The 27,991-nt window shown below is 38.7% G+C and overlaps 2 protein-coding genes across 2 annotated transcripts in view; one reads left to right on the top strand and one right to left on the bottom strand.

Annotated features, from left to right (window-relative positions):
• Positions 1–428: 428 nt before the first annotated feature.
• CUNH4orf3 (chromosome unknown C4orf3 homolog) lies at positions 429–2,299 on the top strand. The gene is made up of 2 exons (XM_013118414.3): positions 429–780; positions 1,529–2,299. Coding segments are annotated over exons 1-2 (204 nt in total). The 5' UTR covers positions 429–577; the 3' UTR covers positions 1,530–2,299.
• Positions 2,300–3,812: 1,513 nt separating this feature from the next.
• The window catches only part of Usp53 (ubiquitin specific peptidase 53), a 60,708-nt gene continuing 36,529 nt past the window's right edge, over positions 3,813–27,991 (bottom strand). The window contains exons 10-16 of the mRNA XM_040751920.1: positions 25,968–26,130; positions 25,386–25,538; positions 22,461–22,604; positions 20,081–20,813; positions 19,465–19,541; positions 8,721–8,817; positions 3,813–7,010 (exon numbers count right to left, since the gene is read on the bottom strand). Coding sequence (XP_040607854.1) covers positions 6,104–7,010; positions 8,721–8,817; positions 19,465–19,541; positions 20,081–20,813; positions 22,461–22,604; positions 25,386–25,538; positions 25,968–26,130 — 2,274 coding nt within the window. The 3' untranslated portion in view covers positions 3,813–6,103. The remainder of the gene's footprint in view (positions 7,011–8,720; positions 8,818–19,464; positions 19,542–20,080; positions 20,814–22,460; positions 22,605–25,385; positions 25,539–25,967; positions 26,131–27,991) is intronic.

Below are 27,991 nucleotides of genomic sequence, written 5' to 3'. Positions count from 1 at the left end.
TCATCTACAAGGTTCACACGGGAAAATCTCACGACCCAATAAAAAAAATTATCCCCACGCACGCTCTTGCTTATTATAAACTACAAATTTTGTGTGTGGGCAAAGCTGGAACCATCTGATGCAGTTCCTGAAATTCAGAGAAAAAAGAGTCGTGACAATTCACTTTCTAGAAACCGGGAAAACTGGTTCTCCACTATGTATGGCAGGGCTTGCAAGCTACGTGTGACCTTCACCTCAGCGGGGCGCAGCGCGCCTGCGCGAGGATCCCGAGGCGGAACAGGGCGCCTGCGCAAGGTTTTGCAGGGGGCCTCGGGAGTTCCCGGGGAAGCGGAACGAGGCGGCGCGCGCGCGTTCCTAGAAGGTTGGGGCGCCTGCGCGTGTTGGGCGAAGCGGGGACAGGGCGCCTGCGCGCGGCCCGGGAGGCAGGGCGGAGCACCTGCGGGGTAGGCGTGGCCGGCCGGAGTTGGTTGCTAGGCTGAGGGGCGCAGCCCTTCGGGTTTAGTGTTCCCCTAAGTCGTCACAGCGCAAGTGCGGAGCCCGGCGGCTCTCAGGTGCTCCGAGCTGCAGCGCGAGGGCCATGGAGATGAACCAAGCAGCGAGCAGGAACGACGGTGTCCGCGAGCGGGGCGGCCCGACCGGAGCTGGAAGGAGGGAGCAGAACCGAGATGAGAGGCCTCAGAGCGGGACGAACGGGCTCCCGAAACACTCCTACTGGATGGATCTCTGGCTCTTCCTCCTTTTCGACCTGGTGGTGTTCGTCCTCGTGTACCTCTTGCCCTGGTGAGCATCTCGAGTGCGGAGTTGAAGTGCTCAGAAACTGGGGGTGGCTCCAGTCTCCCCAGGGAGGAGGCACAGCTGGAGTTGGCCCAGTGGGGCGGTGGGGCTGGGAGGAAGCCACAGTGGTCCTCCTTCGCACCCGCGCTGTCTTGAGTTGCAGAACCACTACGAAGGAACTGAGGTTAACTTCTAGAAACTTTTATCTGTTATTGCAATCTATAGCAAATTAGTAGGGCGTGACAGATTAGGTGTGACTAAAAGTGATTCGGACGTTGTGTACGTGCTTAAAGCACGTTTAGCCGAAAGCAGGCCATGTAAAACATAACCTGACCCAACCTTTCATAAATTTTCTGCAGATATGTTTATTATCTTCCAAAGTACCCTATTCCTATATCTGTCAAAGGATGGAGTATCAAACTTCTTTGCGTCTCCCCCACGCCCCATTTTGTGGCAGGTTAGAAGGCAGGAAGGGTTGGTGGGGAGGACAGGATTTTTTTTTTTTGATAACTTATTCAGCTATTTTGGTAGAGATTGACATTTCATGAACAGCAATTTATTTATTTACATTTATTTACTTTGTTCTGATTGTCACCTCTGGGTAGAAAAATCCTAGACTTCATGATCTAGGCCTTTTTGTTTTTCCTTATCCATGTAAATTATGTAGGGATGGGCATATTGTTAGCCATCAGTTTGGCATTACATGTCTAACTAAGCAGATGAAAAAGTGTTAACCAGTGTTTGCTTTTTACAGACTGCTTTGCTAAGACATCAAGAATGTGTTTTCTGGAGCGAAACCTGTATACTACAGACTTCTTGAATAAAGATGATTTCCCGAAGCTGAATTTCAGACCTCTAACCTTGCCTTAAGCTCTGACCTCCCTAAAATTGTTCCAAGCCTGTTTTTAATGCTTGAATTAATGATTGTAGCTAAATGATATATATATAATATATTTTTAATAATGCCTGTAACTTAAGTACTTAAGGGAAATTCATATGGAATTTACTCATCCAACGCCTACTGGACCCCTCACTGTTAACCAGTCATCATTTTGGACACAGTGGTCAGCAACAGCAAAACAACATTCCTTTGTGAAGCTTACTTTCTTGAATATTGTTGTTTTAAAAATATGCTATTTTAAAATCCTTATTGTCTATGGTTGGGTAGGTAGCATTTATTCAGAAATGCCACAGTCCCAAAGTAGCCACTATAAGTACTTTGGAAGCTGTTCCTTTTTGTCCTAAGATTTGGGTAATTAGAAATTGGTTACTGTTGGTCTTAGTGCTATTCAGTATATGAAAACTGGCTAAGATATTGGAGGTGGGGGCGCTTCTCCCTTTTAATTTAATCATAATATTTGGTAAACTGTTAACTGTTAGTCTTCAGGATATTGTTGCATTTGCCTGGATAATTTTTTGTAACTGAAGCATCTCTATTGGAACACAGGATGGCACTTTTTACCAGACTGTGCGTTCGATTTGTACCACGTACTTTCTCTAATAAATGTTTAGTCCTATCACTGGATTTAGTTTCACTGTCTCAGATTCTCTCGTGATAAGGAAGGTTAATAGTCCTGGCATAGCTCGCTGTTAGGTCACAGGTGCACTCTGTTCTCTTGAGCCCAAGCCAGCCTACTACAGCTATCAGATACTCTGAAAATTGATAGTATGGAGATCTTAGTTTGGTTAATTTTGGGGTCACTTTGGGCTAAGGGATCCACAACAGATGATGGTAAAACATTATTCCTGGGTATGTCTCTATTTCTGAAAGATAAACTAATATGCTGGGAAAATAGTAAAGATACTCTCCCTGATATGAGATCATCCAGTCCTTTTAGTACCTGAATGAAAAGAGAAGGCAAGTCCTCTTTGCTGTGGCATTTGTGAGGATGCCATCTTGGGATGAATGAAGGCTGTGCCAACCTTCAAACAAGACACTAGGATCTTCAGGACAAGCTGCACTCAGCACAGCTGTTGTCTCCAAGCAGGACTGTTCTTACCTCAGAGTTAACCATCATAGGCCCCAGCTGTGACTGCTCTGAGTGTTGAGTACGGTGACATTGAACCATTGCCTTAATGCCTCCCCTTAAAATAGCGTTTGAAAAGCTTTCTCTTGAGTGTCATGCCCACTGTAGCTGGGCAGCTGTATTTAAATTGTACTCTCGACTTTCTCATGTTTTTTCCCCCGTCTCCCAGCTTCTCTGTCCCTAAGGTTTGAACTAGCACTCAAGCTTTCCTAGGCTTCAAGCCTACAGTGGATCGATAAGACATCTGAGTCTCAATTAGGTGAGCCAATTCCTCATGCTAAATTAATTTCTATCATCTATATCTAATCTATATCATCTATCATACTTTCAAGAACTCTGCCACAGTAATATAACTAATTGGCACATAAGAACAGCATGAAGGCTGAATCTCTTATAGACAAATTTTTTAGTAAACACTTTGGAAATTACTAGAAATTTGCAAATGGAATTTAAAGGCAAGCTGCCAAGTTTGTTCCCATCAAAAAACAGCAAAAGAGTAATCTGGTAAGTTCCTTTATAAATCATACTTGGTTTCTAAACAAGAAATAGCTTCTGACAGTTCCACTTGAATTAGCTTAAGACTTGGAAGAAGTTTTTAGGGAGATGTTAACCTCAAGTTACACGATGTGAAGACCTCTAAGTACCAGGCCGCAAACACAAGAATACATTGGAAGTCAGTGTTGATGGGTGACTGTTCTGTGACAATGCAGATCCTGGGCATCAGGCCAAACATTTTCTATATGGCTTCTTAGCCAAGAATGGATTTTGCTTTTGCTTTTACATTTTGTTTTCTGAGACAAGCTCTCACCATGCAGCCCTATATACAGGGCTGGCCTGGAACTAGCTTTGCAGGCAAGGCTTGCCTTGAACTCAGAATGATCCACCTGCCTCTCTCCTCAGTGCTACATTTAAAAGTGTGAGTCACTTTGTCCGGTTCATTTTTTTTTCTTTATACAATTTGAAGTGACTGGAAAACAAAATTTCATGACACATGAAAATCACGATGCAATCTAGATTTTGATGTTTTATTGAAAAATAGCTACACTCATTCATCACAAATTGTTGACTGTTTTCAATCCAAAAATCTGAGTAGTTGTTAGAGATTTACTGTCCTCAGTCTAGATAATTTACATCATGCCCTCTACAGAACGGCTGCCAATTTGTCTAGGAGCTGTGGTTCAGACTTTGCTGGGATTTAAATCTTAAGAACTCCTGGGCTAATATTTTATGATCTTTATTTTCTTTTTTATGTTTCCCATAAAATGTGTAATGTGTGGAAGGCGACACAGTTCATAAATGCAAAAAAAAAAAAGACTAGCTATATTAGCTTAACATTGAGTCTCTTAATTTGTTTTGAGCCATAAGAAATTAATTTCACATGAAAATACAATATTCTGAAGATAACTATTTGAAACATGATTGCATTATTTAAGAAGTTACAAGCTTATAACATGGAAACATTGATAAAAATAAGCATCAGAGAAGAAGAAATGTGTACAAATGTGTACTGAATCTATTCTGTGTTGAATCAACAAATGACTAGTTTCTACTTAAGTCAGTATTATATAATGCAGAGGGTTTTAACTGAGTAAAGTGAGAAAAACATTTCTGTTTGCAAACTCAACTGAGTTGAAAATGTACATCTATGAAACTGCTGTAAAATACAGAAATTAGTTTAATGTTTCAAATAATACATTACCAACAGGGAATATGGACCAAATAGAAAACTTTAAACTTAAAAATCTTTTATAAGCTATTAAAAATAACTGAAGCTCTTTTCTAGTATTTTACAATGTTATAAAAGCAAGAATTATAAACATTGACATTTCAAATTCAATTTTACAAACTTTACATTATTTACAAACTCTCCATACTAAAAGCTGTTAAAAAATAAGCTTTAGGGGTCAATTTTAATTTGATATTCAAGTGTTTCTTAAGAAATACAAAGCAATGACCACCAACTAGCACGGCTGGAATAAAAAAAAACATATTTGGCCAAGAATTGGTAACAGTGTGAATTCAGACTTTTATAAGCAATTTTCAGTTTATCTAAAAGAACTTTTCTAAAACACACTTTGGATTTTAACAATCTCTGGGATTCAGCAAGCTACTGAGTTTATCAGTTTACTGACTTAAAATAATGATTACAAAACTTAACCGTTTAGAGACAAAGACAACTAATTTTGTAGTTCTCAATTCTCTGGAGTAGGTATTATGAAACTATTCTAAAGCCCAATTGATTTATTCATCTGTTACAAAATAAAATCATAACTAATAATGCAATTCAATTAACTTTCAACATAATAATGAACATTCCTTTCGATATAAACTTCACTACATGGTGGTAGTGCACATAAAATTACTTATTTGTTTAAGAGAAAAATGAATAACATTTCATCAAGATTAAGCCTTTATATAAAGGCAAAAACCTAAGCATTGACAATCTTTAGCAATCTTTAAGTAATAAAAGCAGCAGTTCAATTACAATAAGAAAGCCCAATGTTAATTTGTAACACTGGTCATTAGCAGCCCAAAGTAAATCAAAGGGAAGACCTTTCACATTTCACACAGGGCTAGAAAACAATTTAACAAGATAAAGAATATACTACAATACTTTTACTTTTAACTTACAAGATTGAAATATTTTAATACAAATTATAAAGGCTAATTTATGTTAAATAGATATTCTGAAAAGTTCTAGCAATAAAGTTTTATATGACCTTGAGATTTTAATTTAAAAATGGTGATCATTAAGGCAAATGCTTTCCAGATGATAACATAACAAATCCATGGTTACTTTAAGACACTTGAAGGATCACACATACTAGACTATCACAGAAGTCAAAGGCATGTGGGTATAGCCATCTTTTGGTTACCCACTACAAAGTGCTCTGCAAAAAGCAAATACTGCTTTCCCTAGACAAACTGCATTTCTTAATTAGCAAAATGCACCAATCTACATATTAATACATGTTAGTATAATACTCTTACATCTACCTGCCACGTAACAGGAGACATGGTATTTGCTCAACTGTTACATATAGTAAATGAATTGTACACACCCTTTCTTACTTTTCAAGGTATACCAAGGCCACTCACACGAGAATTTCTAAAATATTTAGTGAACTGATCATCACAAAATGTGTAAGTTTAACCTGGTTAATTTCAAAATACCAGTCTTTGTTTTATATATCATTAGGTTTTGGTTAGTTTGTATATTTAAAAGGCCAGCACATTTATCTTAAAATGGATACCAGAGTTTGTATCTTTGTTTAGAAGGACAGTGTGAACAAAGATGACCACTATGTAATGGATCCTTCTACATGCTCTGTCTGAGATAGTGAATTATTACAATAGCTGCTGCTCTCTGGAAAACAAAGCTTGGGTCTTTGATGATATTTCAATCTGTATGTATCAGTCATGCAACTATCAACTGAAAAATAGGTAGTTAATGAAATTGCTTCATTTGGGCACACAGAACTAGAGTACTGATCTGGTTGGCAAGGTGCATCAACTACTGCTTTCGAGTTTGCCTGACGATCATTAGTTGCATAACTGGATGGGCAGTTGTTGGCGGCATGCTGCTTCACTTGAATAGTTTCTTTATCTTTTTCATGGATCATGTATAAACTCCCTTCTAAGCTTGGTCCTGATGTGGTACTCAAACTGTGTTTTGGAAGATTAGAGGAATTACCTGTAAGTCTGACTTCAGGTATAAATTCCGCTCTCTCTAACTGTGGCACACTGGTCACAGAATATTTCTTTGGTGGCAAAGGGGGTGGTGAACTGTGGCAATGAAGTTTTGGCATCTGACAGCTATCGGTGTTGCAGGATGACTGAAGAGTATGTTCTCTGGATAGAGAGTTCTCAGAGTAACACTGTCCCGTGATGTTCTGCTGTGGCCAAAATATGAGGGGTCCAGTTTCTGTCTTCAGTTCAGCAGTTCTCACATGTGAGAACAACGAGGATGGTGAGACTGTTTCATTACTGCTGACTCTCTTTCCAGACACAGAACAGTCATCAGTGTGGAATCGCAAGCCTGTTCCTTCAGAAATTTCTGTATTACGCCACTCAGAAAACTTGGTCCCATCAGATTTTTCCAATTTCTGTTCATTTGTCTGGTAGACATGCTCTCTTGTAATATGGTCCTTAAGTGTTTGTAGGCTAGCTGAAGGAAACGACCTGTCACTGGTTTCACCGATATGTGATCTGAAATTTGAAAAAAAAATAAAGCCAAATAACCACATAGGGAAACTATATTTGTATTGTAGTTTGATTTTCCCAATTTGGTTTATAGTTTTAAACACAGTAGTAGAAATGGGGACTATTTTCAGTTTCTCTGATCCTGGATCTAGATGCCAGAGTTGTACATATGTGACTACCAGAAACTTCCGTCACTTTAAGAACCACTATCATCACTTTGTATGATGGGGTGTAGTGGAGACCGAACCCAGGGTCTGTATGTGCTAACATGCACTCTGTCATAGCATGAGTTTTTAAGGTCACAATTAGAAATGTGACCTTAAAAACTCATTTCAAATGGAAAAAACTGAAATTACATTGAGTTATGATAAAATGTAACACAATACAAGGAAAATATTACAGGCAAACAATTCAATACTTTGAAACATTTCCTACCAACATTACAATGTTCATGGGCAGCAGAGGTAGAGATACTTAAATTCTGATATATAATGTAGGAACAGTGTACTAATCTCAACTTAATCAAGACTGTCTTGAGGTAATCAGTGTTTTTAAGGTAAAGATAAAATTATTTTCTCCTATTTTTCTTCTATAGATTATTTGGGATTGAAACAACATAATGGCATCATGGCTCAGTAGATACAACTATGATGAAGTCTCAGTTCCACTGCTTTGCATAAGTCATTTATTTAAATTGCAAATTTTGTGGGGTTTTCTTGTTTGTTTTTTGATAAATAGAGTATGTTAGGAACCTTGAGTGGTGACCTTGGCGGATTCCATGGCAGGCAAGCTTGACTGAGGCAGAGGGACAAACATGTCATCAGGCAGACAGAGCTTAGTGAGAAGTCTTATTAGAAAGGGGGGGGGTAAGAGAAAAGAGGTAAAGAGACACAGAGAGGACAGAAGAGAAGAGGGGACAGGAAAAGCCCTGTCTACTCAGGGACACAGCAGGAAAGAGAGCATGAGTGGGCAGCGGTCTTTCTTTTAAAGGGGTCCTTTGCAGCTGCATGCAGACTATGTAGGGAGTGGCAGCATAATGCCTAAACCCTTACATAGTAGACCCTCCTTATTCACGGTTTTAGTTACCCAAGGTGAATCATTAAATGAAAAATTCCTGCAGTTATCAATTGTTTTAAGTTGTACAGAAGTCTGAGTAGCGTGCCATTTAGGCTATGCGCCATCCTTTGTGCAGGCCACCCATGCTGTTTCTGAGTCCTGCCCACTCCTAGAGCTATCAGACTGATGACTGCTGTGTCCTGTGCAGTGTGTGCGCTCACCTAATTCTGGTCTGTAAGGGCACGTGATAGCAGCTCTGAGACGCCAAAGGAGGCACTTCCTTAAGTCCTAGGCTTAGGGAACTGAAGAATAGGCTCATGTACTAATACCCGCAATAAGAACCCGAGACCATGAGAAAGGAAAATGAAAGTCATGCTGGTTTTGTTTATATCTCAAACTGCAAAAAGTCAGTGTCACAGGGTAAATAACTGCTTAGTGGAGATAAGGCAAAGCTAAGGACACTGGTACTACATAGGAATATTGCATCCAACAGTTTGTAGGCATTCTACCTTAGGTCTACACGCTATTCAATAATACCGATAAAATAAGTATCGTAATGCCTTCAGATTAGAAATATACCTGTATGTCCTTCTGCCAGCATTCCAATTACATATGAATTTAGGAACTGAAAATTTCCTATTTCTAAATATCTAGGATTACCTTTTTATGAAATGGCTTTTTATTTGCAGATGTGATTCTGGGTGGAGCTCATGACATCTATCACCTGCTTCCAAGTCCTGGGTTTTTTTCCTAAAACCTGGGGTAGGAGTGAAGGGGAACATAAAATTATTTAAATGATCTTATAGACTCTATCCCATTCATGTTTACATTTATGTAAGCCAATTCTTTTGCAAGTAAAGAAAAAAAGTGCATTCTTCAAGACAACTGAAAATAAGACACTGCCGCCCCGCTTCTGCACACACCCAATCTTTCCATTTGTTTAATGAATCCTTTTATGCAGGACTACTTGTTGTCAGCATGCAACAATCCCAGAGCAGTGCTATTCTGGGTCATGTGTCCTTCCCCAGTGCAGTTCTTTACTGAAAAGATGTACAGGGGAAATAACCCTGCATCCGAAGACACAGTAGCTTTAGGCAGGCCTATTTCCATTTACAGCTGCCTTCTTTATGCCATGAGATAAGAAGCCATTTTACTCACCTCATAGGAATGTTTAGGGATGTCAATTCAGTCAATATAGTGGGATGGTATTAAAACAGTACAGAAGACAAACTCCTATTTGTCAATCTACTAAATTATTACCGTCTTCGTTTGAAACACACTTTACAAGGATACATAACTTGTTCAAGATTCTATAGGTAGCAAATGCAAAACCAGACCTGTACAATTCAAGTCTGTGCTTTTCCATCCCTGGGGATGGAATTGGGGGCTCTCTACACAACAGGCAAACACTCCACCACACTCTTAAACCATGGTTCAGTTTGTCCTGTGTGACTTAACTTACCCTCAATGCTAACAATGACTCAGGTTTTCTCAAGTGTTATTAAAGGCATAGGAAAAATAACTTACAATCTGATTTGTTATTTTTAGGTAACACTGTAAATTCCAAATTCATACTTTTCTTGTTTAAAAAACATTTAGTACCTGGAAGCCAATATTGTAGCATGTAAAGACAGCATCCCTAGCTCCCTCTAGTTCTTTCTAAACATCGGTTCTTGGAAGACTGTCCACGAGACAGGTTTTAGCATATTAATGTTCAGGGTAAAGCATCTGGGTACCCTTCTACACAGAATCACTTTAGAAAGCTCTTAAGAGTTAAAAATTAGAAGGTGTGCGATGAAAAGAGCTAAGACATCTACACTTTCACAGCAGTTTCCCTAAGAACATCCTGGTCTCTTATACAAATGTTTGATGAACTTGAGAATCTGAACATCAAGTGACTTTTCTCTTGCTAAGTACAGCAGATCTGAGGCAGATAGGAAAATATCAATAAAACCACAAGGACAAAATTGTAACCAAAGCATAGAAGTAACTTTGGAATTTAGTCAACTACTTTGTGAATTCCCTATCATCAATGGTTGGAACTTGTGCTGCTGGTAACTGTGTTGGTCACTGCCACACACTTGTGATTTTTAACAAAAATTCAATGAAGCTCTGGAAGCTGGCTCAGAAGGTGACTTCTTGACTCCATGTCTGAGGAAATGACTTTGATCCCAGGGACCCATGTGACAGGAGAGAACTACCTCCCTCCTGAAAGCTGCTCTGTGATCTTCACATGTGCCGGGATGTGCGTGCAGACACTGACACACACACACACACACACACACACACACACACACACACACACACCACATATTGTTGGTGATATTGTCAATGGCAACACATAAGCTTTTAGATAAGATTTTGGAAAACTTGTATATCTACTATGATCTTTTTTGTAATTTTGTAATACTCATGTTCATGGTGATATTAATAGTTATAGAATATAAGGTATCAATATCTTAAAGATTTGAGTAACTTAGCAAAGCACATTCCCTACCCTAGCAATTGTAGATGTTACAATAAAATACCCCCTTTGAGTGCTGGGCATTTCTAGAACAAACAACAAACTCTGACATTTTCCAACATCATCTCTGTGTGAACCTGGATTTTCTTTATACAGGAAGAGACCTTAATGTAAAGTCCAAATGCAAACTCTATAAGAACGCAGCCAGGCATTATTACAACCACATATTCCTTTCACTATTCTCTGTTTTCAGAAGCACTCTTTTTAAACATTCTCCCACTCCATTATCTATGTTTGCCTTTATTCATCTTTCTGAAGCTTGATCTTCTGCTCAAAAGAAATTTTGTTTATATTAGCATGTACTAGATTTTTCTCTAAGTGAAGAAATATTTTTAAATTTTCTTTTCCATCATCAGCATAGGAAATGCTGATATAACCCTCAGAAACAAAATCCTGTTGCAAATCAATCCTCTTTTAAGGTTATAAAGATGTTTTGAAACACAAAATGTGCCACATTTCCTTTCCTGGTTGATTAAAAGCCAGTCATAACTATTGTACCAACAGTCCCCTTTCACAATGAAGAGATGGCTGTGAGAAGTTAGGGAACTTAACCAGTTCTATTAGCTCGCAGGAGAATTACTGTTAGCAGAAAGCCACTGCTCTTCGCACTCACTGTGAGCTCCCACTTGCATATACCATTAGTATCAACCCCCAATCACCTCTCATGCTCATGAAACTAAGGCATTGTTTTAAACACCACAGAACATGACCATTCCTGTTTGTTTATTTATAAGGTACAGCTAAGGCAGGCCTAGAACTCATGATCTTCCTGCCCCTGCCTCCTCAACATATCCCACCAGTATATACCACAAAACAATATTCTTAAACAAGGTAATGCCATAGAAAATACCCAAATACCTGGCGCTACAAGTTCACTGTACAATTGGAAATTCTTGCTTTTTTTGTACTTTAGTTGACATTTTACCACCCATTTATCTGTTCCCCTTTATTCCCTAGTTCTAATTTCTTTGTACATCAGAGATCTATGAACTGGAGGCCACAAAGAAAGCAAAAGAAAACTGAAACTTAAGTTTACAAACACTGAGTTGCTTTAACTTAGGTCACCTTTTAGTCCCTAAATAGAACTTTTTGGTATATTATAAAACAAGTCAACCTGATCATTCTAAAATCAACTGCAAAATACAGTTGATGAAGATGTTACTCTAAAAAAGATCAATATTTATGATCAGAAGGTTAAATTTTGAAAGTGACTTAAAGCTGCAGATCAGCATCATTCAATCAATTCACACTGATTAAAATTCATTTCACTTTGTACCCAATAAACACAAATATAATTTGTAAATATATATAATTCTATCCTTGTTCTAATTATTCACACACTAAACAGCAGGAGGCAGCAGAGGGCTTATAAACATCTGAAAATTTAATACCTTCTGTGGCAGGCATTCAACCCAGTGGTTTGAGTTCAGAATTCCAACTAACTTAAAAATAGATGTGTTATTTCTCTCTGCTGCTGACACAGACATCCTCATGTCTTTACAGGGAGTTCTGGCTCCAAGTTCTCTGTAAATCTGACAGTCCAATTTTAACACCTGGCATAGAAGAAACCTCAGTACTAAGGCAACAGGCTCCAACTAATGTTAACTAATTCTGTAAGAACTCCACAACACAATATTCCAGAAGTTGAAATGTATGCTTTGTCTGAAAAGATGGTTTATGTTTAGAACAGGTTCACTGAGAAATACACTAAAATAAGCCAAGAAGTATACTTTTCACTTAATGTGAGATTTAAAAACACAATAGTTCTCAACTTGCATACTTATTTCAACTTATAATTACAAATACTAAGCATATAAGAACAGGAATTTAGACACTGACTTATTTACAAATAAAATATAATTAAATATTTCAGAAGGATCTAGAAACTTTTAACTTTCTAAAAATATTTCTAGCGCCTACTAAAAAGACATTAAGATAATATAGTGTATAGAAATCTGTGCCATATGACACCTAACTTTTTGTGATGTTATAAGCTAAAATGGTAGAAGTCAGTAACTTTCTTTTTCACTGAGATTATATTTTAGAGAAAAAGCAAATACTGCTATTTTGTTATAAATGAATTTCAATACTACAAGTTTAGTTTTTAAAAATGAATAGATTATATTTTTAAAAGTTCAGAAAAGATTAAAAACTAAAAGTGACACAAAGGATTACAAATATGCTAGCCTGAAGATCAGAGTGGAGAACTAGCCACTAGCTAACCATGGAGGTCTGGAGGTCTGTACAGAGACAGGAAGTGAGGTGGCTGGGCAGAGAGAGTAATACAGATGGGATAAGACAGGAACTCTTGTCTCTTTTCAGTCTGAGGTTTTCTTAGAGGTAAGAACTCTAGTGGCTGACTGATTTGCTTCTCTGATCTTTCAGCTTTCACCCCGTAATATCAGGCTCAGAGCTTTTGTTATTAAGATCTATCAGAACTTGTGTAACGCAAGTGCCCCTCAAATAGTCTAGTATTAACATTCAGCACCCTTGTAAACACTGAAAACCAGCAATCTATATTATGGTCATTTGCCTCAATGCTACCCCCACCGCACCACCATTTCTATTACTTCTTTATCGCCTAACTAATGACTCCTTGCAAAACCACGCTGGGATTTGAAGTTCTGTTTGTGTGGTCTCCAAGCCTCCCTCTCTCTGCATCCTCTGTGCAGTGCCCTCGCCTCTTTTCTTTTATACTTTCTCAGCTATGGAGACTTGGACCTTCCTGAGGCTTTGACTCCCTCCATTTCTCTTACCCAGCTTCTTTGCTTTTTTTTTTTGTCTACTCTTGTTTTGCCGTTTCTAATTTTTCTGAATGATCTGTCCAAACATAAGGTACTCAATTCCATAAATGATGATTGCAAACCACAAATTTTTTGTGATTTCTACACTTGGTTCTTCACTGAATAAGAAAACCTATTTACCAAGGTGATGAGCTCAACAAATTATAAACTAACATCATATCCATTCCCTCACTTCCCCTCTTATTTTCCCATTTTAGTAAATGGTGTATCTAGTTATGTTGACATGGCTTTCTTCCTTTTTTCATTATACATGTTTACCCACTTAAATCATCTTTCTGGACACGGGTAATACCTTAGTTCATGACCTTATATTTGTCTTTTAGGTTAAGGCAAGATGCAAATAATTTTATCAGTGCTCGAAATTCACCCTCTACACTGCTACCAAAGAGCACAAAGCTGCAACCTGATTTCAGGTCTATTAGTTCCTCTTGCAATCATCTCATGACTCCCCAACTATACCACTCCAGTCCTGCATATGTCAAGTTTCTTACATTCTTCACGCATGATCATTTCTTCTGACAGCATATTCTTTGAATGCATTTCTTTTTACTGTATTGGAAAGAATTTGAAATCCCACTAGGAATTTATAAGAGAAGCTAAAAATTTCAAATATCACTATGGCAACTTGAAGAACCCATCATTTGAAGCTACGGCTACATAGAATCTCTACTAATAAAAAGCTGATGTCCTCTACTTGTCTTGATAGGAACCCATACATATGTGGCACATACAGACACACACAGGAACACATAAAAATAAATTAGAAAGAAAAGGAAAAGAAAAACGAGTGAACTGCTGCAGAATTTGGCAATTGTTCCCTGGACATGCACTAAAAAAAGGACCCGAGGATGTTCACAGTAACAGAGTTTACAATAGGTAAAAGAAAGCAACAACTCAAATGTTCATCAACAGATAAGCTTAAAGAAAGTGAAGTTCTTGGACAGCAATACCAGACATGCCATCATGCATGGGGAAGGCCCAGAAGGCCTCAACACTACACCAAGAATTGCAGGCAACTATGGAGTGCGGACAGCAGGACAAAGAGTCTTACCCATGGAAGAGCACACCAACTGATTATCCAATACCAACTGGTCAGCTCTGAAAACATGCAAATAACATTCTAGACTCAGCAGTTTGTATTTAAGTACTTAGGAAAATATACATGTGTAGACACATGTTTGTAATAACAATTAATGAAAAAACAGTCCATGAATTTGAAAAAGAGCAAAGAGGGACACATGTGAGGACTTGGAGGGAAGAAAGGGAAATGGGAAATGATGCAATTATATTGTTATCTCAAGAAATAAAGAAAATGAAGTTCTCATATGTGTTACAACACGGATAATCCTTGGGGTCATTATGAATGAAATAACCCAGATACAAAAGGATAAATATAAGCCTACCTACATGAGGCACCAAGAACAGCCAAACTTGATGACAAAACAAGCAAACCCAGAATGATGATAACCAGTTTAGTTTCTTGAGGGGAGAAGAGAAGAGCTGTTTAGTGTGTAGAAAGCTTGGGTTTTGATTAAAGGGGGTTGGGAGATGGAGCTGGTGTAGTTAATGACACAAAAATAAATTAGAATGATAAGTTTTGTTAAGTACTCTCTACTGAAATAAAAGAAAAAAGTAATGTAACACATACACACTATTAAATTTGTAAACTCATTGAAAACAATGAAGTCTTCATCATCAAAATCTATGACCTTGTGTTTGTGTAGCCATCAGGAAGCAAGGACATTTACTGAACTTGCAGTTATTGTTCATTTCACTGACTTCTGCTGTGATTTCTGGCCAACCTTTCACTGTTTCCTGTAATACTTGGTTACTTAGCCTTTTATCGCATTTTTAAAACAAGCCAGGCATTTTACTATGGGAAAGGAAAGTTACTTCCTCAATATAAAGTGTTTCCTCCTGATAGCATACATTTGATGAAAATAAAATAAATTAACAAATAATCATATCCAAGGCCTGTAATCTGGAAAATAATCTCTACAAAAAACCTTTAGGAGGCTAAGGACTAAAATGTTTTATAGTTGGTTCTTCATGGTTGTTAAATGTGAAAAGTTAAACCCCTTTCTCTGAATTCTAAAACTTGAAGACATTTTCTTGTATCTCAAGAACACAACTCCTTTTCTCCCCCCACAAACCCTGAGGTTTGTTTGGCTTATAACCTACTATATATTTTTAGCAAATCACCTGTAATAATGCCACACCATTATATATTATTGGAACCTTTTCTGATGACTGCTTGTCAATATTACTTAACTCCTATGGTATGATTTCAGCTGTTACACCCACGTAATCCAACACTAGGTATTTGTAAAACTGCACTCTCCCCTTCTCCCTGGTTATCATTGCAGGCATTATACATACTTAATTCAGCTCCAGGCATCGGTAAAACTCACATTCCCATTCTTAAATTCTTATAAGAGTTACCTTAGACAGCGGGTGTGAGTAGAAATACCTGTGCCACTTCTAGTGTAACACTTGAAAAGCCCAAAGAAGATTCTCCAGCTGTATGTTCCTTTCATTCCTACAATTACAATACTGCTTGTATGAGGCCTTGACAGACACCTAGGAAAACAGCCCATATTGACCTTCACTGCACAGGTGAGAACAAGGTATAAACTTGTGACGAGACACTGGAATCTTGAAGATATTACCACTGTGAAAGTGTGACAGCCAACACTGGTAAACTGACATGGAGTCACTCAGGAGCTACATCTCTGGACGTGGCTGTGGAGACTGGTGAACTGAGGGGGGAAGACACACCTTTCCATGAACTGAAGCCCTAGGCTTACTACGAGCATCCATCGCTCCTGTGGTCATAGACACCCTTGCCAGTACGATAGTTTAAGAGCTGTCACACTCTCAAACTGTAAGCCAAGATAACTCACGTTGCTTTGTCAGGTACATCACAGCAACACGACTATTAACTAACACAGTAAGCTAGTCTGTATATTGATGTTTCCCCTTTCTCACTGCCTGAAGTAGCTAATCCCATCCTTTAAGAGCCTTTGAGCATGAACTTCCCTTAGGGCAGGCAGCCCAGCTCTGGTATGCCATTTGGTGAGGTTATCTGGTATCTTGGTCTCAGTTCTGGTTCACAATTTAAAGCAGGGGGCCTGTCTACATTCTGGCTTCAGTTCTGAAGTTAGGGAGTGCAGAGACTTCAGCCCCCACCCTAGGGCTTCCAACAAGGTCAGGTAATCAGCAGAGAATCCAGTCTCCACCAGTACTTATTACCCTCTACAGCTCTTCCTTATTTATACACTACAGTCACTGTGGCAGGCCACTCTGGTTCCTACTGTTCATTTCCTCCATATCCTATGCACACTGTCTCCTCCAAAAATTACAAAGCCCAGTGAAATGACCTAGATAAAATTCCTGACACACAATTCAAATGAACAATTTAAAATACGCTCCCATAACTCAAAGAGAATATGAATATATTCAAGAACACAAACAGCTGAATAAAATGAGGACGTCAATTCAGAATATAATAAAAGTCAATAAGGAGATAGAAATATTGAAGAAAAAACAAACCGAAATAATAGAAATAAAACACACAGTAAGTCAAATAAAAGTTCAGTGGAAAGCCCAGCCAACAGAACGGATCCTGTAGGACACAGAACATCAGGACTGGAAGGCAAAAGACAGGAAGAGCACTCAATCAAGGTCAATGCTAAATTTTAAGAAATATATGTATGTTATTTATACATATATAATCATGTATACATGTATATATTAGATAAACAGAAAATTTGATGAATTATGGGCATGGAAAGAGAATAGGAAATAATTTCAACAAAATCACAGAAGAACATTTCTCAGATCTTGGGAAAGAGATGCCTATTCAGATACAATAACATCATATAGACAGGACAATAAAAGAAACCCCCATGTCATATAGTTAAAAACCTAAATATATAGAACAAATAAAGTATACTGAAAGCTGCAAGGGATAAGGGTCAAGCTGCATACCAATGCAAGCCCATCAGAATAATTGCCAACTTATCAATGGACTCTTAAAAGCTAGAGGACCTGGAAATACTTAACTCAAATTCTGAAAGAGTCACCACTGCTAACCCAACTTAATATACCCAGCAAAACTATCTACCCTAAATGAAGGAGAAAGGTAACTTTACCATTACAAAGGCAAGTTAAAAGAATTTATCACCCAAGAGCTAGCCCTACAGAGGATACCAGAAGGATTTATTTCAGACAGAAAGGACAGGTAAAAGGCCCACAGAGAAAAGCAAGAAGACAGTGGTTATATAAGACAAACAAACAAAAACCAAAAAATCCCAAATGAACAAAATCAGAATGAAAGGAGTCAATCCACATTTTTCAATAATAAGTCAATATTAATGGTCTCAATGTTCTACACAAAGGCAGAATGTAGTAGATTGGATTAGAAAACAGAACTTTTCCTTTTGCTGCTTTCAAGAAATGTACTTTGCCATCAAAGACTGTCTTACGATAAAAGGGCAGCAGTTTTCCCAAGCAATTAGGACTGAAAAACAAGCAGGTATTTCTAATACAACAACTGCAAAAAATAGACTTCAAAATCAAATCTAGTCACAAGAGATAAACAGACACTTAAAAATCTGTAAAGAAAAGCCCACCAAGGATATTATGATTTTAAATACACGCACTAAACATGGGCATACCCAATTTCATAAAACTATTTATGAAGACACAAATTTATTCCAATGTGGTAATAGTTGCTGGCTTCAAAATTCACCTCTCAGCCTTACAGAGATCACACAAAAATGGATCCTACACAGGAAGAAATGAAAGCAGGAGGGGGCCTGTTGGAAAGAAGGCTGTACTGGAAGAGAGGGGTATAAGAGGGGATGGGGAGTGCACCTGCCTGAATTCAGACAGTCAAGGGCACACACCAATGTGTTCAAAGGTTCATCAAATCAAAACCTAACACTCAAGCGGCTCTTAGGGTTGGAGGGCCAGGACTCAAAGATTTCATCATCTAAAATGAAAAATTAAATGCTCTAATGCTATTAATACTACCAAACTGAAGACATGGAGGCTTATCCAGGGCTAGTGAGGTGGCTTGCTCAGTGGGCAGAGGTGATCACATGAAGACCTGATTTTGACCCCAAGAACCCACATGGTGGAAGTAGAGACCTGGCTCTGAAGTTGACCTCTAACCTGCACATGCGTGGTGGCATGTGTGCATGTGTGTGAATGCACATACAAAGTCAATAAAGTCAAAAATTTAAAGCATGTTTTAAAAGGCTACAAACTTCAAAAGCATATTCAGCTAATCAAAGTGATAAAAAACTAAAATCAGTATTGTGAATCAAATGTGAAAAGCATACATAAAAGTTAATTTTTCTTATACATTACTATGATACATGCATAAAAGAAAATGCACTTATTGATATTATAAAGCTACTGTTTTTCTCCTTGTATCCGGATGGCCACAAACTTACAATCCTTATGCCTTACATAACTTCCTGAGTGCTGGGATTACAGGCATAAACCACCCCACTCAAGTCAAAATAATTATTTTGGCCATGTAGGGTTTTCTAAGGATGCTGGACAATCTTATGTCAACTTGACACAACTAAAGTCATCTGGAAGGAGGACACCCTGACTGAGAAAACGCCTCCACAGGGTCAGGCTGTAGGCAACCCTGTACATTTTCCTAATTAGTGACTGATGGGGTAGAGCACAGCCCATCGTGAGTGGAGCCATCCCTGAGATGGTGTCCTGGGTCCCACAAGGAAGCAGGCTGAGCAAGCCATGGGGAGCAAGCAGGTAAGCAGCAACCCCCACCCCGCACGACCTCTGCATCACCTCCTGCCTCCAGGTCCCTGCCTGTTTTGAGTTCCTATCCTGAGTCCAGACTTCTTTAGATGATGAACGTGCTGTGGAAGTGTAAGCAAAGAAACCCTTCCCTCCCCAAGTTGCTTTGGTTGTACTGTTTCATCACAGCAAGAGAAACACTGACCAAGACATAAGGTGTATCAGAACAGCAAACAACACATCACTGCAATTCACTCTTTACTGAAACCATTAAAGCACATTTAAGTGCAATTTTTACCTTCTAAGTGGTCTTTGCTCTGATGAGATATATACTCCATACTGTTTATATTTAGATTGTTCATCTTAATCTGCTCACTGGAAAATAAAACAATACACATGCCAAACACATCAGTTATTGTGGATTATCTTAGTTTATTACTTTAAGAAAAGTTCATCCTGAACACAAACCTGTAAAATTACTTCAAACAATTACCAAGGAGGATGGTGAGTGCCAAGGAGGCCGCTCAGAGGAAGAATGCTTATCTAGCATGAGCAAATCAACACAATTAGACAAAATCATACATCTCACTTGCCTAAGTTCAATCCAAAATCTACGTAAGTTTCAAAGCAGGAAAACATCTCTAGAAAAAGGTAGAGTCTAGAGAGATGGCTCAGCAGTTAAAAGCACTTCTTGTTCTTCCAGAGGAGCAGAGTTGGGTTCCCAGCACCCTGTGAGGCTCAGTCTGTAATCCCAGCTCCAGGGAAACCATCTTTGGCCTCCATGTGCATACACATACATGGTAATCATTCCCACAAAAACACACACATATATACACACAAATAGAAAAATAAGATTTAAAAATACAACAAAATCCAAGGGATACCGAGGGAGAAATTGTTGATCTGTGTATTACCTGAAGGCTTTGACACCAGTGGTCTCCATTACTGTCCCACTTCCATCAGTAACAGGGGAGTCCAAATTAGCAGATCCATTGCTGACATGATCACTGCTTTCATAGCCAGACTCTGTCCTTTGCATCTGCCAGCTGCTACTGGGGCCTCTGCTCTCTGCGGTGCTTGTATTTCTTTCTACTCCTTTCCCATTAGTTTCAAGGGAACCTCTGCCTCCTGCCTCCTGCTTCATTTCATCTTCATAGATGGTCATTAGCCCTTTCTGCTTTGGGTTTGCTTTTGGCCAGTTATTAAAACTCTGATCCTTGCTATACTTAGGTCTGTTACTGATGTCTGACTTATGCCTAGGACTATGCTGCCGTTTTTCACTTTCACTAAATACACTATCAACATTTAATGTTTCTCTCATGGGTTTCCAGCCACGGTGGCGGCTTTTAGTCCTGTTATTGTAGCTGCCTCCTTTGTCCCTTGAATCTTGACTACTGTCTGTGTCATATCCAGTGCCACTGTCACTCCTAGCTTTGCCTGTTGTTTTCTCTCCAGGAACAAGAAGACTCTGGGATTTGCTTGAGCTTAACAGTTTCCCAGCAGTGTGGCTCTCATGCGCAGCTCGGTCGTGTTTACAGGGTCCTTTGCCTTGGCTATGGTAGAGATGGGGGTTCCCCTGTTGTCTAAAGCCATCCGGGGCAGGAGGTGATCCAGACTTGAAAGATGAAACGTCCTCATCAACCGAATCTTAAAAATAATAGTAGATACGATACATATCAACCACCTCTCACAGCAGTTCAGTGATCACGGGCTAAATAACTTGTTGGAAATGTTAAAGCAACCACATCTAAATAATAAAATTAACATATATTACATACTGATTTAGGATTAAAAAGGGCATTATCTGCACCCAGGTATGGCGGTGCATACCTAGTAAACTCAGCATCTGCGAGGCTCAAACCAATAAAGTAAGAAGATCACAAGCTTAAGGCCAGCCTTGTATGTAGAGTGAGAACCTCTATCAAAAACCCAACCAACTCAACAACAACAACAAACTAATGATTTACCATTTATTTACAAATAAGAAATATGTATAAAATTAACTGGACTCTAAAACATCCTATAAAGTTGATCATAAAAGTTTCAGTCATAAAATAATTAAGCATTTTGTCTAATTTATAATTAACAAAAATCATAAATATATTTCTCATGTCTGATGTTGATAAAGATTTTCAAAGTGAGTTCAAGAGTAAGACACACTGTCTCTTGGCTTGAGAGATACTGTCTTAATCTTTCAAAAGGACAACAGAGGGAGGGCATCTGTCCAAACTAGAAACCAACACATTCTGACGCAGCATCCACCTTAGGAATGTAATGCCACACCTACAAACCAAAATACATATGAAGGTGTTATGTGACAGGATGTCACTGTAGCAAACCCTTGAACTCAGCATTTAAAATACATGGGTCAAGTTATGTTATATCCATAAAAACTCCATAAAAGCAAAAAAAAAGGTTAAGTTTATAATGCACTGAAAGCTATTGCATTAATAACAAACAGAAGTATGACACTGAGAAGCCCTTTCTTTCTAGCTTTCCTTTTTGTTTTCTGGGCTGAGGATCAATTACAAGGCCTTGAACACGTTAGTTGGCAGGGATTCTACCAATAAGCTACTTCCCATATGGCCTTCCTTCTTAGTTTATTGTACTGTGAATTGCATTTGTAAGTGAAAGTAAATAGAACTAAAAAAATATCAAAACATAAACAGTAGTATATTGTGGTGGTTTGAGTGAGAATGGTCTCCATAGGATCGTATGTTTGAATGTTTGGTCTCCAGTTACTGGAACTGTATGGGAAGGATTAGCAGGTGTGGTCATGCTGGAATAGGTGTGGTGGTCTTGATGGAACAGGTGTGTCACTGCGAGTGGGCTTTGAGATTTCGAAAGCCCATGCTGGGCCCAGTTTCAATCTCTCCTTCTCCTCTCCTCTCCTCTCCTCTCCTCTCCTCTCCTCTCCTCTCCTCTCCTCTCCTCTCTCCTCTCCTCAGTTATTGCTCCAGCTCCATGACTGCCTGCTTCCTATCAAGATAATCATGGACTCACCGTCTAAAAGTATATGCAAGCCCCCAATTAAATGCTTTTATTTTATAAGAGTTGTCCTGGTCATGGTGTCTCTTCATGACAATAAAGCAGTAGTTAAGATTGCAATAAAATAATAACTGGAATTTTTCATCTTTTACATTTAGTGTAGAGGCATTCAAGAAATCAAACTGAGAAACATGTAAACATATAAAACTGTAATATGTAAATATACACAGTATACTGTAAAACTACATTTTAAATAACATTTTTGCTGGTTCTTTTGAAAGTGAATTCTCTAAGAACTTAACTTACCCCTGTGTCGGCCTGTATCTTTCCTTTGTCCCTTTTCTAAATCTTTCCGTTGAGAAGAAAGTGCATTTTTCTGTTCAATGGCTTTCAGAGCACATTCTCTGGAAATATCTTTCATCTTTTCTCTTTGATCATTGCTAAACTTAACTGTAAAAGAAAATATTCCTATAATGATATGCATCATTTTTTCAAGTTGTTCAACAATCTCTACTTAACAAAAGTCATGGACCAGTGAGAAGGATCCATGGACTGGGGCATTTGTTGCCAAGCCTGACAGCATGAATTCAATCCCTGGGACTCACATAATGGAAAGAGAAGCAATTCCACAAATTTGTCCTCTGCCCTTCACACACACACTGTGTCATACACATGCATATTTATGCACATAATGCCTGCATACACACATGTAATTTAAAAAAGCAAAGTACATAAACTCATTTTCATACTTAACTAAATGTTCAGCATTTTTCTTGACATTGAAGAATCACATTTTTCTTTAAAATATATTTTATATAGTCCCTAAAGCATATGTAAAGAAAAAAGATGAAAACTGCTATTGATTGAAGAGGCAGTAAGTATTTTCTATGTTCTAAGTATTCTTATTTATGTAAATATCTGAGGTAGGTACCATAACTATCTCCAATTCATGTAGGAGATACAAAGCCTCATGTAATTAGAAGCTGGTCAGTTTACAAAGCTTATGTGAATTCATGCTGTCTTATGCCATAGCACAGACTATCTTGAATTAGTCAGTAGGATTATGACTCCCAGAGATATGCACTTACTCTTTAGTTGAGGGGCATCTAGGTTGCTTCCAGATTCTGGCTATTACAAATAATGCTGCTATGAATACAGTGGAACAGACGTCCTTGTTGTATGAATGTGCATCCTTTGGGTATATGTCTAAGAGAGATATTGCTGGGTCTTGTGGTAGACTGATTCCCATTTTCCTGAGGAATCTCCATACTGATTTCCAAAGTGGCTGTACAGGTTTGCACTCCCATTAGCACATCCTCTCCAGCATAAACTGTCATTGGTGTTTTTGAGTTTAGCCATATTCTTTCTCTCTCACTCACTCACTCTCTCTCTCTCTCTCTCTCTCTCTCTCTCTCTCTCTCTCTCTCTCTCTGTTTTTTTGAGACAAGGTTTCTCTGTATTGTTTTGGAGACTGCCCTAGAACTTGCTCTGTAGACCAGGCTGACCTCGAACTCACAGAGATCCGCCTGCCTCTGCCTCCTGAGTGCTCCTGGCTGATTTTAGCCATTCTGACAGGAGTGAGATGGTATCTCAGAGTTGTTTTGATTTGCATTTCCCAGATGGCTAGGGATGTTGAGCACTTTCTTAAGTGTCTCTGAGCCATTTTAGACTCCTATAGTGAGAATTCTCTATTTAGTTCTGTACCCCACTTTTTAATTGGATCCTTTGGTATTTTGGAGACCTGCTTTTTGAGTTCTTTGTAAATTTTGGAGATCAACCCTCTGTCAGATGTGGGGTTAGTGAATATCTTTTCCCATTCTGTGGGCTGCCTTTTTTGTCTTGTTGACTGTGTCCTTTGCCTTAGAGAAGCTTCTTAGTTTCAGGAGGTCTCATGTATTAATTATTGACTTCAGTGTCTGTGCTACTGGTGTTATAAACAGGAAGCTGTCTCCTGTACCAACTCATTCAAGGGTACCTCCCACTTTCTCTTCTAAGAGGTTCAGTGTGGGAGGATTTATGTTGAGGTCTTTGATCCATTTGGACTTAAGTTTTGTGCATGGTGACAGACATGGATCTATTCACATTCTTCTACATGCCAGCATCCAGTTATGCCAGCACCATTTGTTGAAGATGCTTTCCTTTTTTCCATTGTATAATTTTAGCTTCTTTGTCGAAGATGAGGTATTCATACGTGTATGGGTTAATATCAGGGTGTTCGATTCCATTGGTCTACCTGTCTATTTTTGTGCTAATACCAAGCTGTCTTCAGGACTACAGCTCAGACAGAGATCAACAATTAATAAATGGGACCTCCTGAAACTGAAACAGCTAACCTGAACAAGGGGGAGCTCTTGGACCCCAGACTAATGACTGGGAGGCCAGCATGGGACTGATCCAGACCCCCTGAATTTGGGTGTCAGTGAGGAGGCCTATGCAGTCTATGGGGCCTTGGGTAGTAGTATTTATCCCTGACACACAAATGAACTTTGGGTGCCCATCCCACAATGAGGAATGCTCTCTCAGCCTGGACTCTTGGGGGAGAGCCTAGGCCCTGCCCTGAATGAAATGACAGACTCTGGAAATCCCCCATGGAGGGCTTTACCCTCCCTAGGGAATAGAATTGGGGATTGGGTGGGGTCTGGGGGGATGATGGGGGGACGTGGAAGGAGAGGAGGGAGAGGGATCTGGGATTGATATGAGCTTACTGTATTGTTCGTAGACTTCTAGTATTTGAATGAATAAAAGAAATATAAATTCATGCTGTAGGAGGTATGGATTTTTATACAGTTTTGAGTAAGCACAATGTAATATATTCAAGTAAAGTACTTCAGCCTGCTCCTTCATACATTAGAAGGAATTGGCGGGAGCACAAAATACTCATTTCTGTTTTCATATCCTGTGACTTTTGTGCTTGATAATATTAGAAACTTTTAAAGTGTCTCTTAAAACTTATTTGAACCTAGGAAAATAAAACCAACCACTAAAAAAAAAAAAAAAAGAAATGTACTCACAAAGGACACACATGGACCTATTATTTTGTCTTCATGGGTAAGGCAAGGCAAGGCAGTTTAGCCTTTCTGTTCAGTTCTCACCAGGAAACACAGGCTCACTACCCGAGTAAGAAAAGGCTACTCCATTGATTATGAACAGCGAACACTGGGCAATGCAGTCGAGTAAGAAAACGCTACTCCACTGTTTATGAACAGTCAACACTGGGCAATGCAGTCGTACCTGGCCCTCTCCTTCCACTTGTCTGCATTTGGCTCCGATTAAATGATGAGACAGTATCAGCTTGAAGTTTGGGATTTTCCCTTTGTTTCGCCTGACCACTAAATCCATTTTCCTTCGAATTATCTGGCTTGTAACTGATAGGCTTTCCACATCCTTAAAAAGACAGTTAAAATGCATCATTCCTTTCCTTCTCATTAAACAGATGTTTAAATCACCTTTTCAGACAATTTTAATACTCTAGATAAAATAATTAACACTTAAGGAGTTGATTCAGTCACTAAGGGATTGCATGCTTTGCTGCTTTGGACTTTCTGGTCACTAAGTCATTTACAATCTCAGAGTCACTCCCCCCGACTAACTTCTTCTGTGTTATGGGTGCATCACACTGGGTGATTCCTAAAGGTGCTTCTGAGGCTACAGGCAGGGAAAGGTTTCTTTGAAAAGATCAACAAAATGTAGTAGAATTATCCTGAATTTAACTTGGCTGAAATCTAATTTTAAAATATTCTCAGCATTACATTTAGCATTAAATATTACTTTAACAGTAGAGAAACACCAAAAAATACTTTTAAAAGGAATTACCCATATTTTCTGCAACCGATTTGTAATGTGACCAGTGGACAACCTGCCTGAGCGCATCCTCAGTCGAGACTGCTGTACCATCTGGGTTTGCATAAAACAGCAGAAGTGGCTGTAGGTGGCATCGAATGCACTTGGAGACCACATCTTTCCATCTGGCTCCAACCTTTAAAGAAAAATCACAAGGAATAAACACAAACCAATTCCTGAAGTGTACAGCACAAATAGGCAGAAACTGAATTAATTCACATTTAAAAAGACTTTCAGGAGCTAGCAGCCCAAGTATCATGAGTAATTTTAATAGCTAGCCCAAATAAAATCTTTACAGATTTTCATTTTCAAAAACATTGACAGGCAAGGGTCAATGAGATGGCTCAGTGGTAAAAGACTATTGCTGCTAAACCTGATGACTTGGGTTTGACCCCCAGGACCCAATGGTGGAGAGGGAGAGCTGACTTCCTCTGACCTCACACACATGAATGCATGTTCCCCATCCCCACATGTACACACAAGAAATCAATATAAAGAAACACCAACAGGCAAAACTACACTTTCTTACTAAAATTCAATCATTAGATTTTATCTATATATATATCTCAACCTGTACCTGCTTGAACTCACAGCATTCCTATTTTAGTTTGCCAAGTGCTGGAATTACAGGTGTGGGATACCATGTCTAATCACTTAATCACTAATTTTAAGCAGCTTTTCATATACATCATTGACTGACTTTTAACAAAGCATCCAAGGCAATTTAATATAGAGAAATATAAAGGTATTTATTCAACAAATGGTGCTGGAAGGCTGGGTAGCCCAAAGAAAAAGTAACTTCCACCCAAGGATCATAAAAATAAACACCAGCTCCACCAAACAAACTCAGAAGAAAAAAAATTGTAAAATGGTCTTTATCAACTTAAGTAATAATATCTGTCTTGGAAAGATTTATCATTAGGAAATTGAAAACAGTCAGGTGTCGTGGCACATGTCTGTAACTGTAATCCTAGTACTCAGTAGGCCAAGGTAGGGAATCTCTTGGCGTTCAAAACCAGCAGGTTTACATAAATTCGAGGCCAGTCAGTGCTACTTAATGAGACTCTGTTTCACTAAGAAATTGAAGTAAACATAAATAATAAAGGACTTGTACACAGAACAAAAAATTCATAGAACTCAATAAGAAAATACTCTGGCAGAACATTTGAATAGACAACACACACACACACACACACACACACACACACACACACACACACCATAAGCCAATAAGTTCATGGAAAGAATGCTCAAATTACTTTTAACCACAAGTGAGATATTTTATACACAGCATTCCAAGAGCTAGAATTACTAACACTACCTATTTGGAATATAGGGGAGGGTGTGGAAGAGGGATTCTCACACACTGCTGGTAGGAACAAAATCAGTACAACTGTGATGAAAATCAACTGGCAATTCCTTGGAACACTTAACACACATTTGTCATGCAACCCAAAAATTTTACTCTGAGTATTATCTAAGAGCAATGGAAAAATAGTCACACTATGATGACGATGATGATTATTTTTTGGTTTTTCAAGACTGGGTTTCTCTGTGTAGCACTGACTGTCCTGGCACTCACTTTGCAGACCAGGCTGACATCACACAGAGATCTGCCTGCCTCTGCCTCCGAGCGCAGGGATTAAAGACCACCGCCCAGCCACATAATATTTATTTAAACTACTACAGGTAAATGGAAAAACTGTACAACAGCTATTAAATGAAACACCATAAAAATAAAGAGCTGATATGAACAAAATGGATGGATTTTAATGACACTTGGCTGAGGGAAAGAAGTGAGACAGAATTGTGAATGCTGTAAGGACACTTTATATAAATTACAGGAAGGGCAAAACTAATCTAGAGAAAGGTCAGTGATGTCATGTCATGGGCCTAAGATGGTGTTCGAAGACTGACAGCAAGAATCATGACAGAATTTTCCAGGGTGATGAAAATGTTCTCTATACAGTCAGAGAATGGACAGCTTAATGGCAGAG

This window comes from Mesocricetus auratus, unplaced genomic scaffold (assembly GCF_017639785.1).
Source record: "Mesocricetus auratus isolate SY011 unplaced genomic scaffold, BCM_Maur_2.0 Super-Scaffold_100009, whole genome shotgun sequence".
Taxonomy (NCBI): domain Eukaryota; kingdom Metazoa; phylum Chordata; class Mammalia; order Rodentia; family Cricetidae; genus Mesocricetus; species Mesocricetus auratus.
This window is presented reverse-complemented; position numbering and strand designations above follow the sequence as displayed.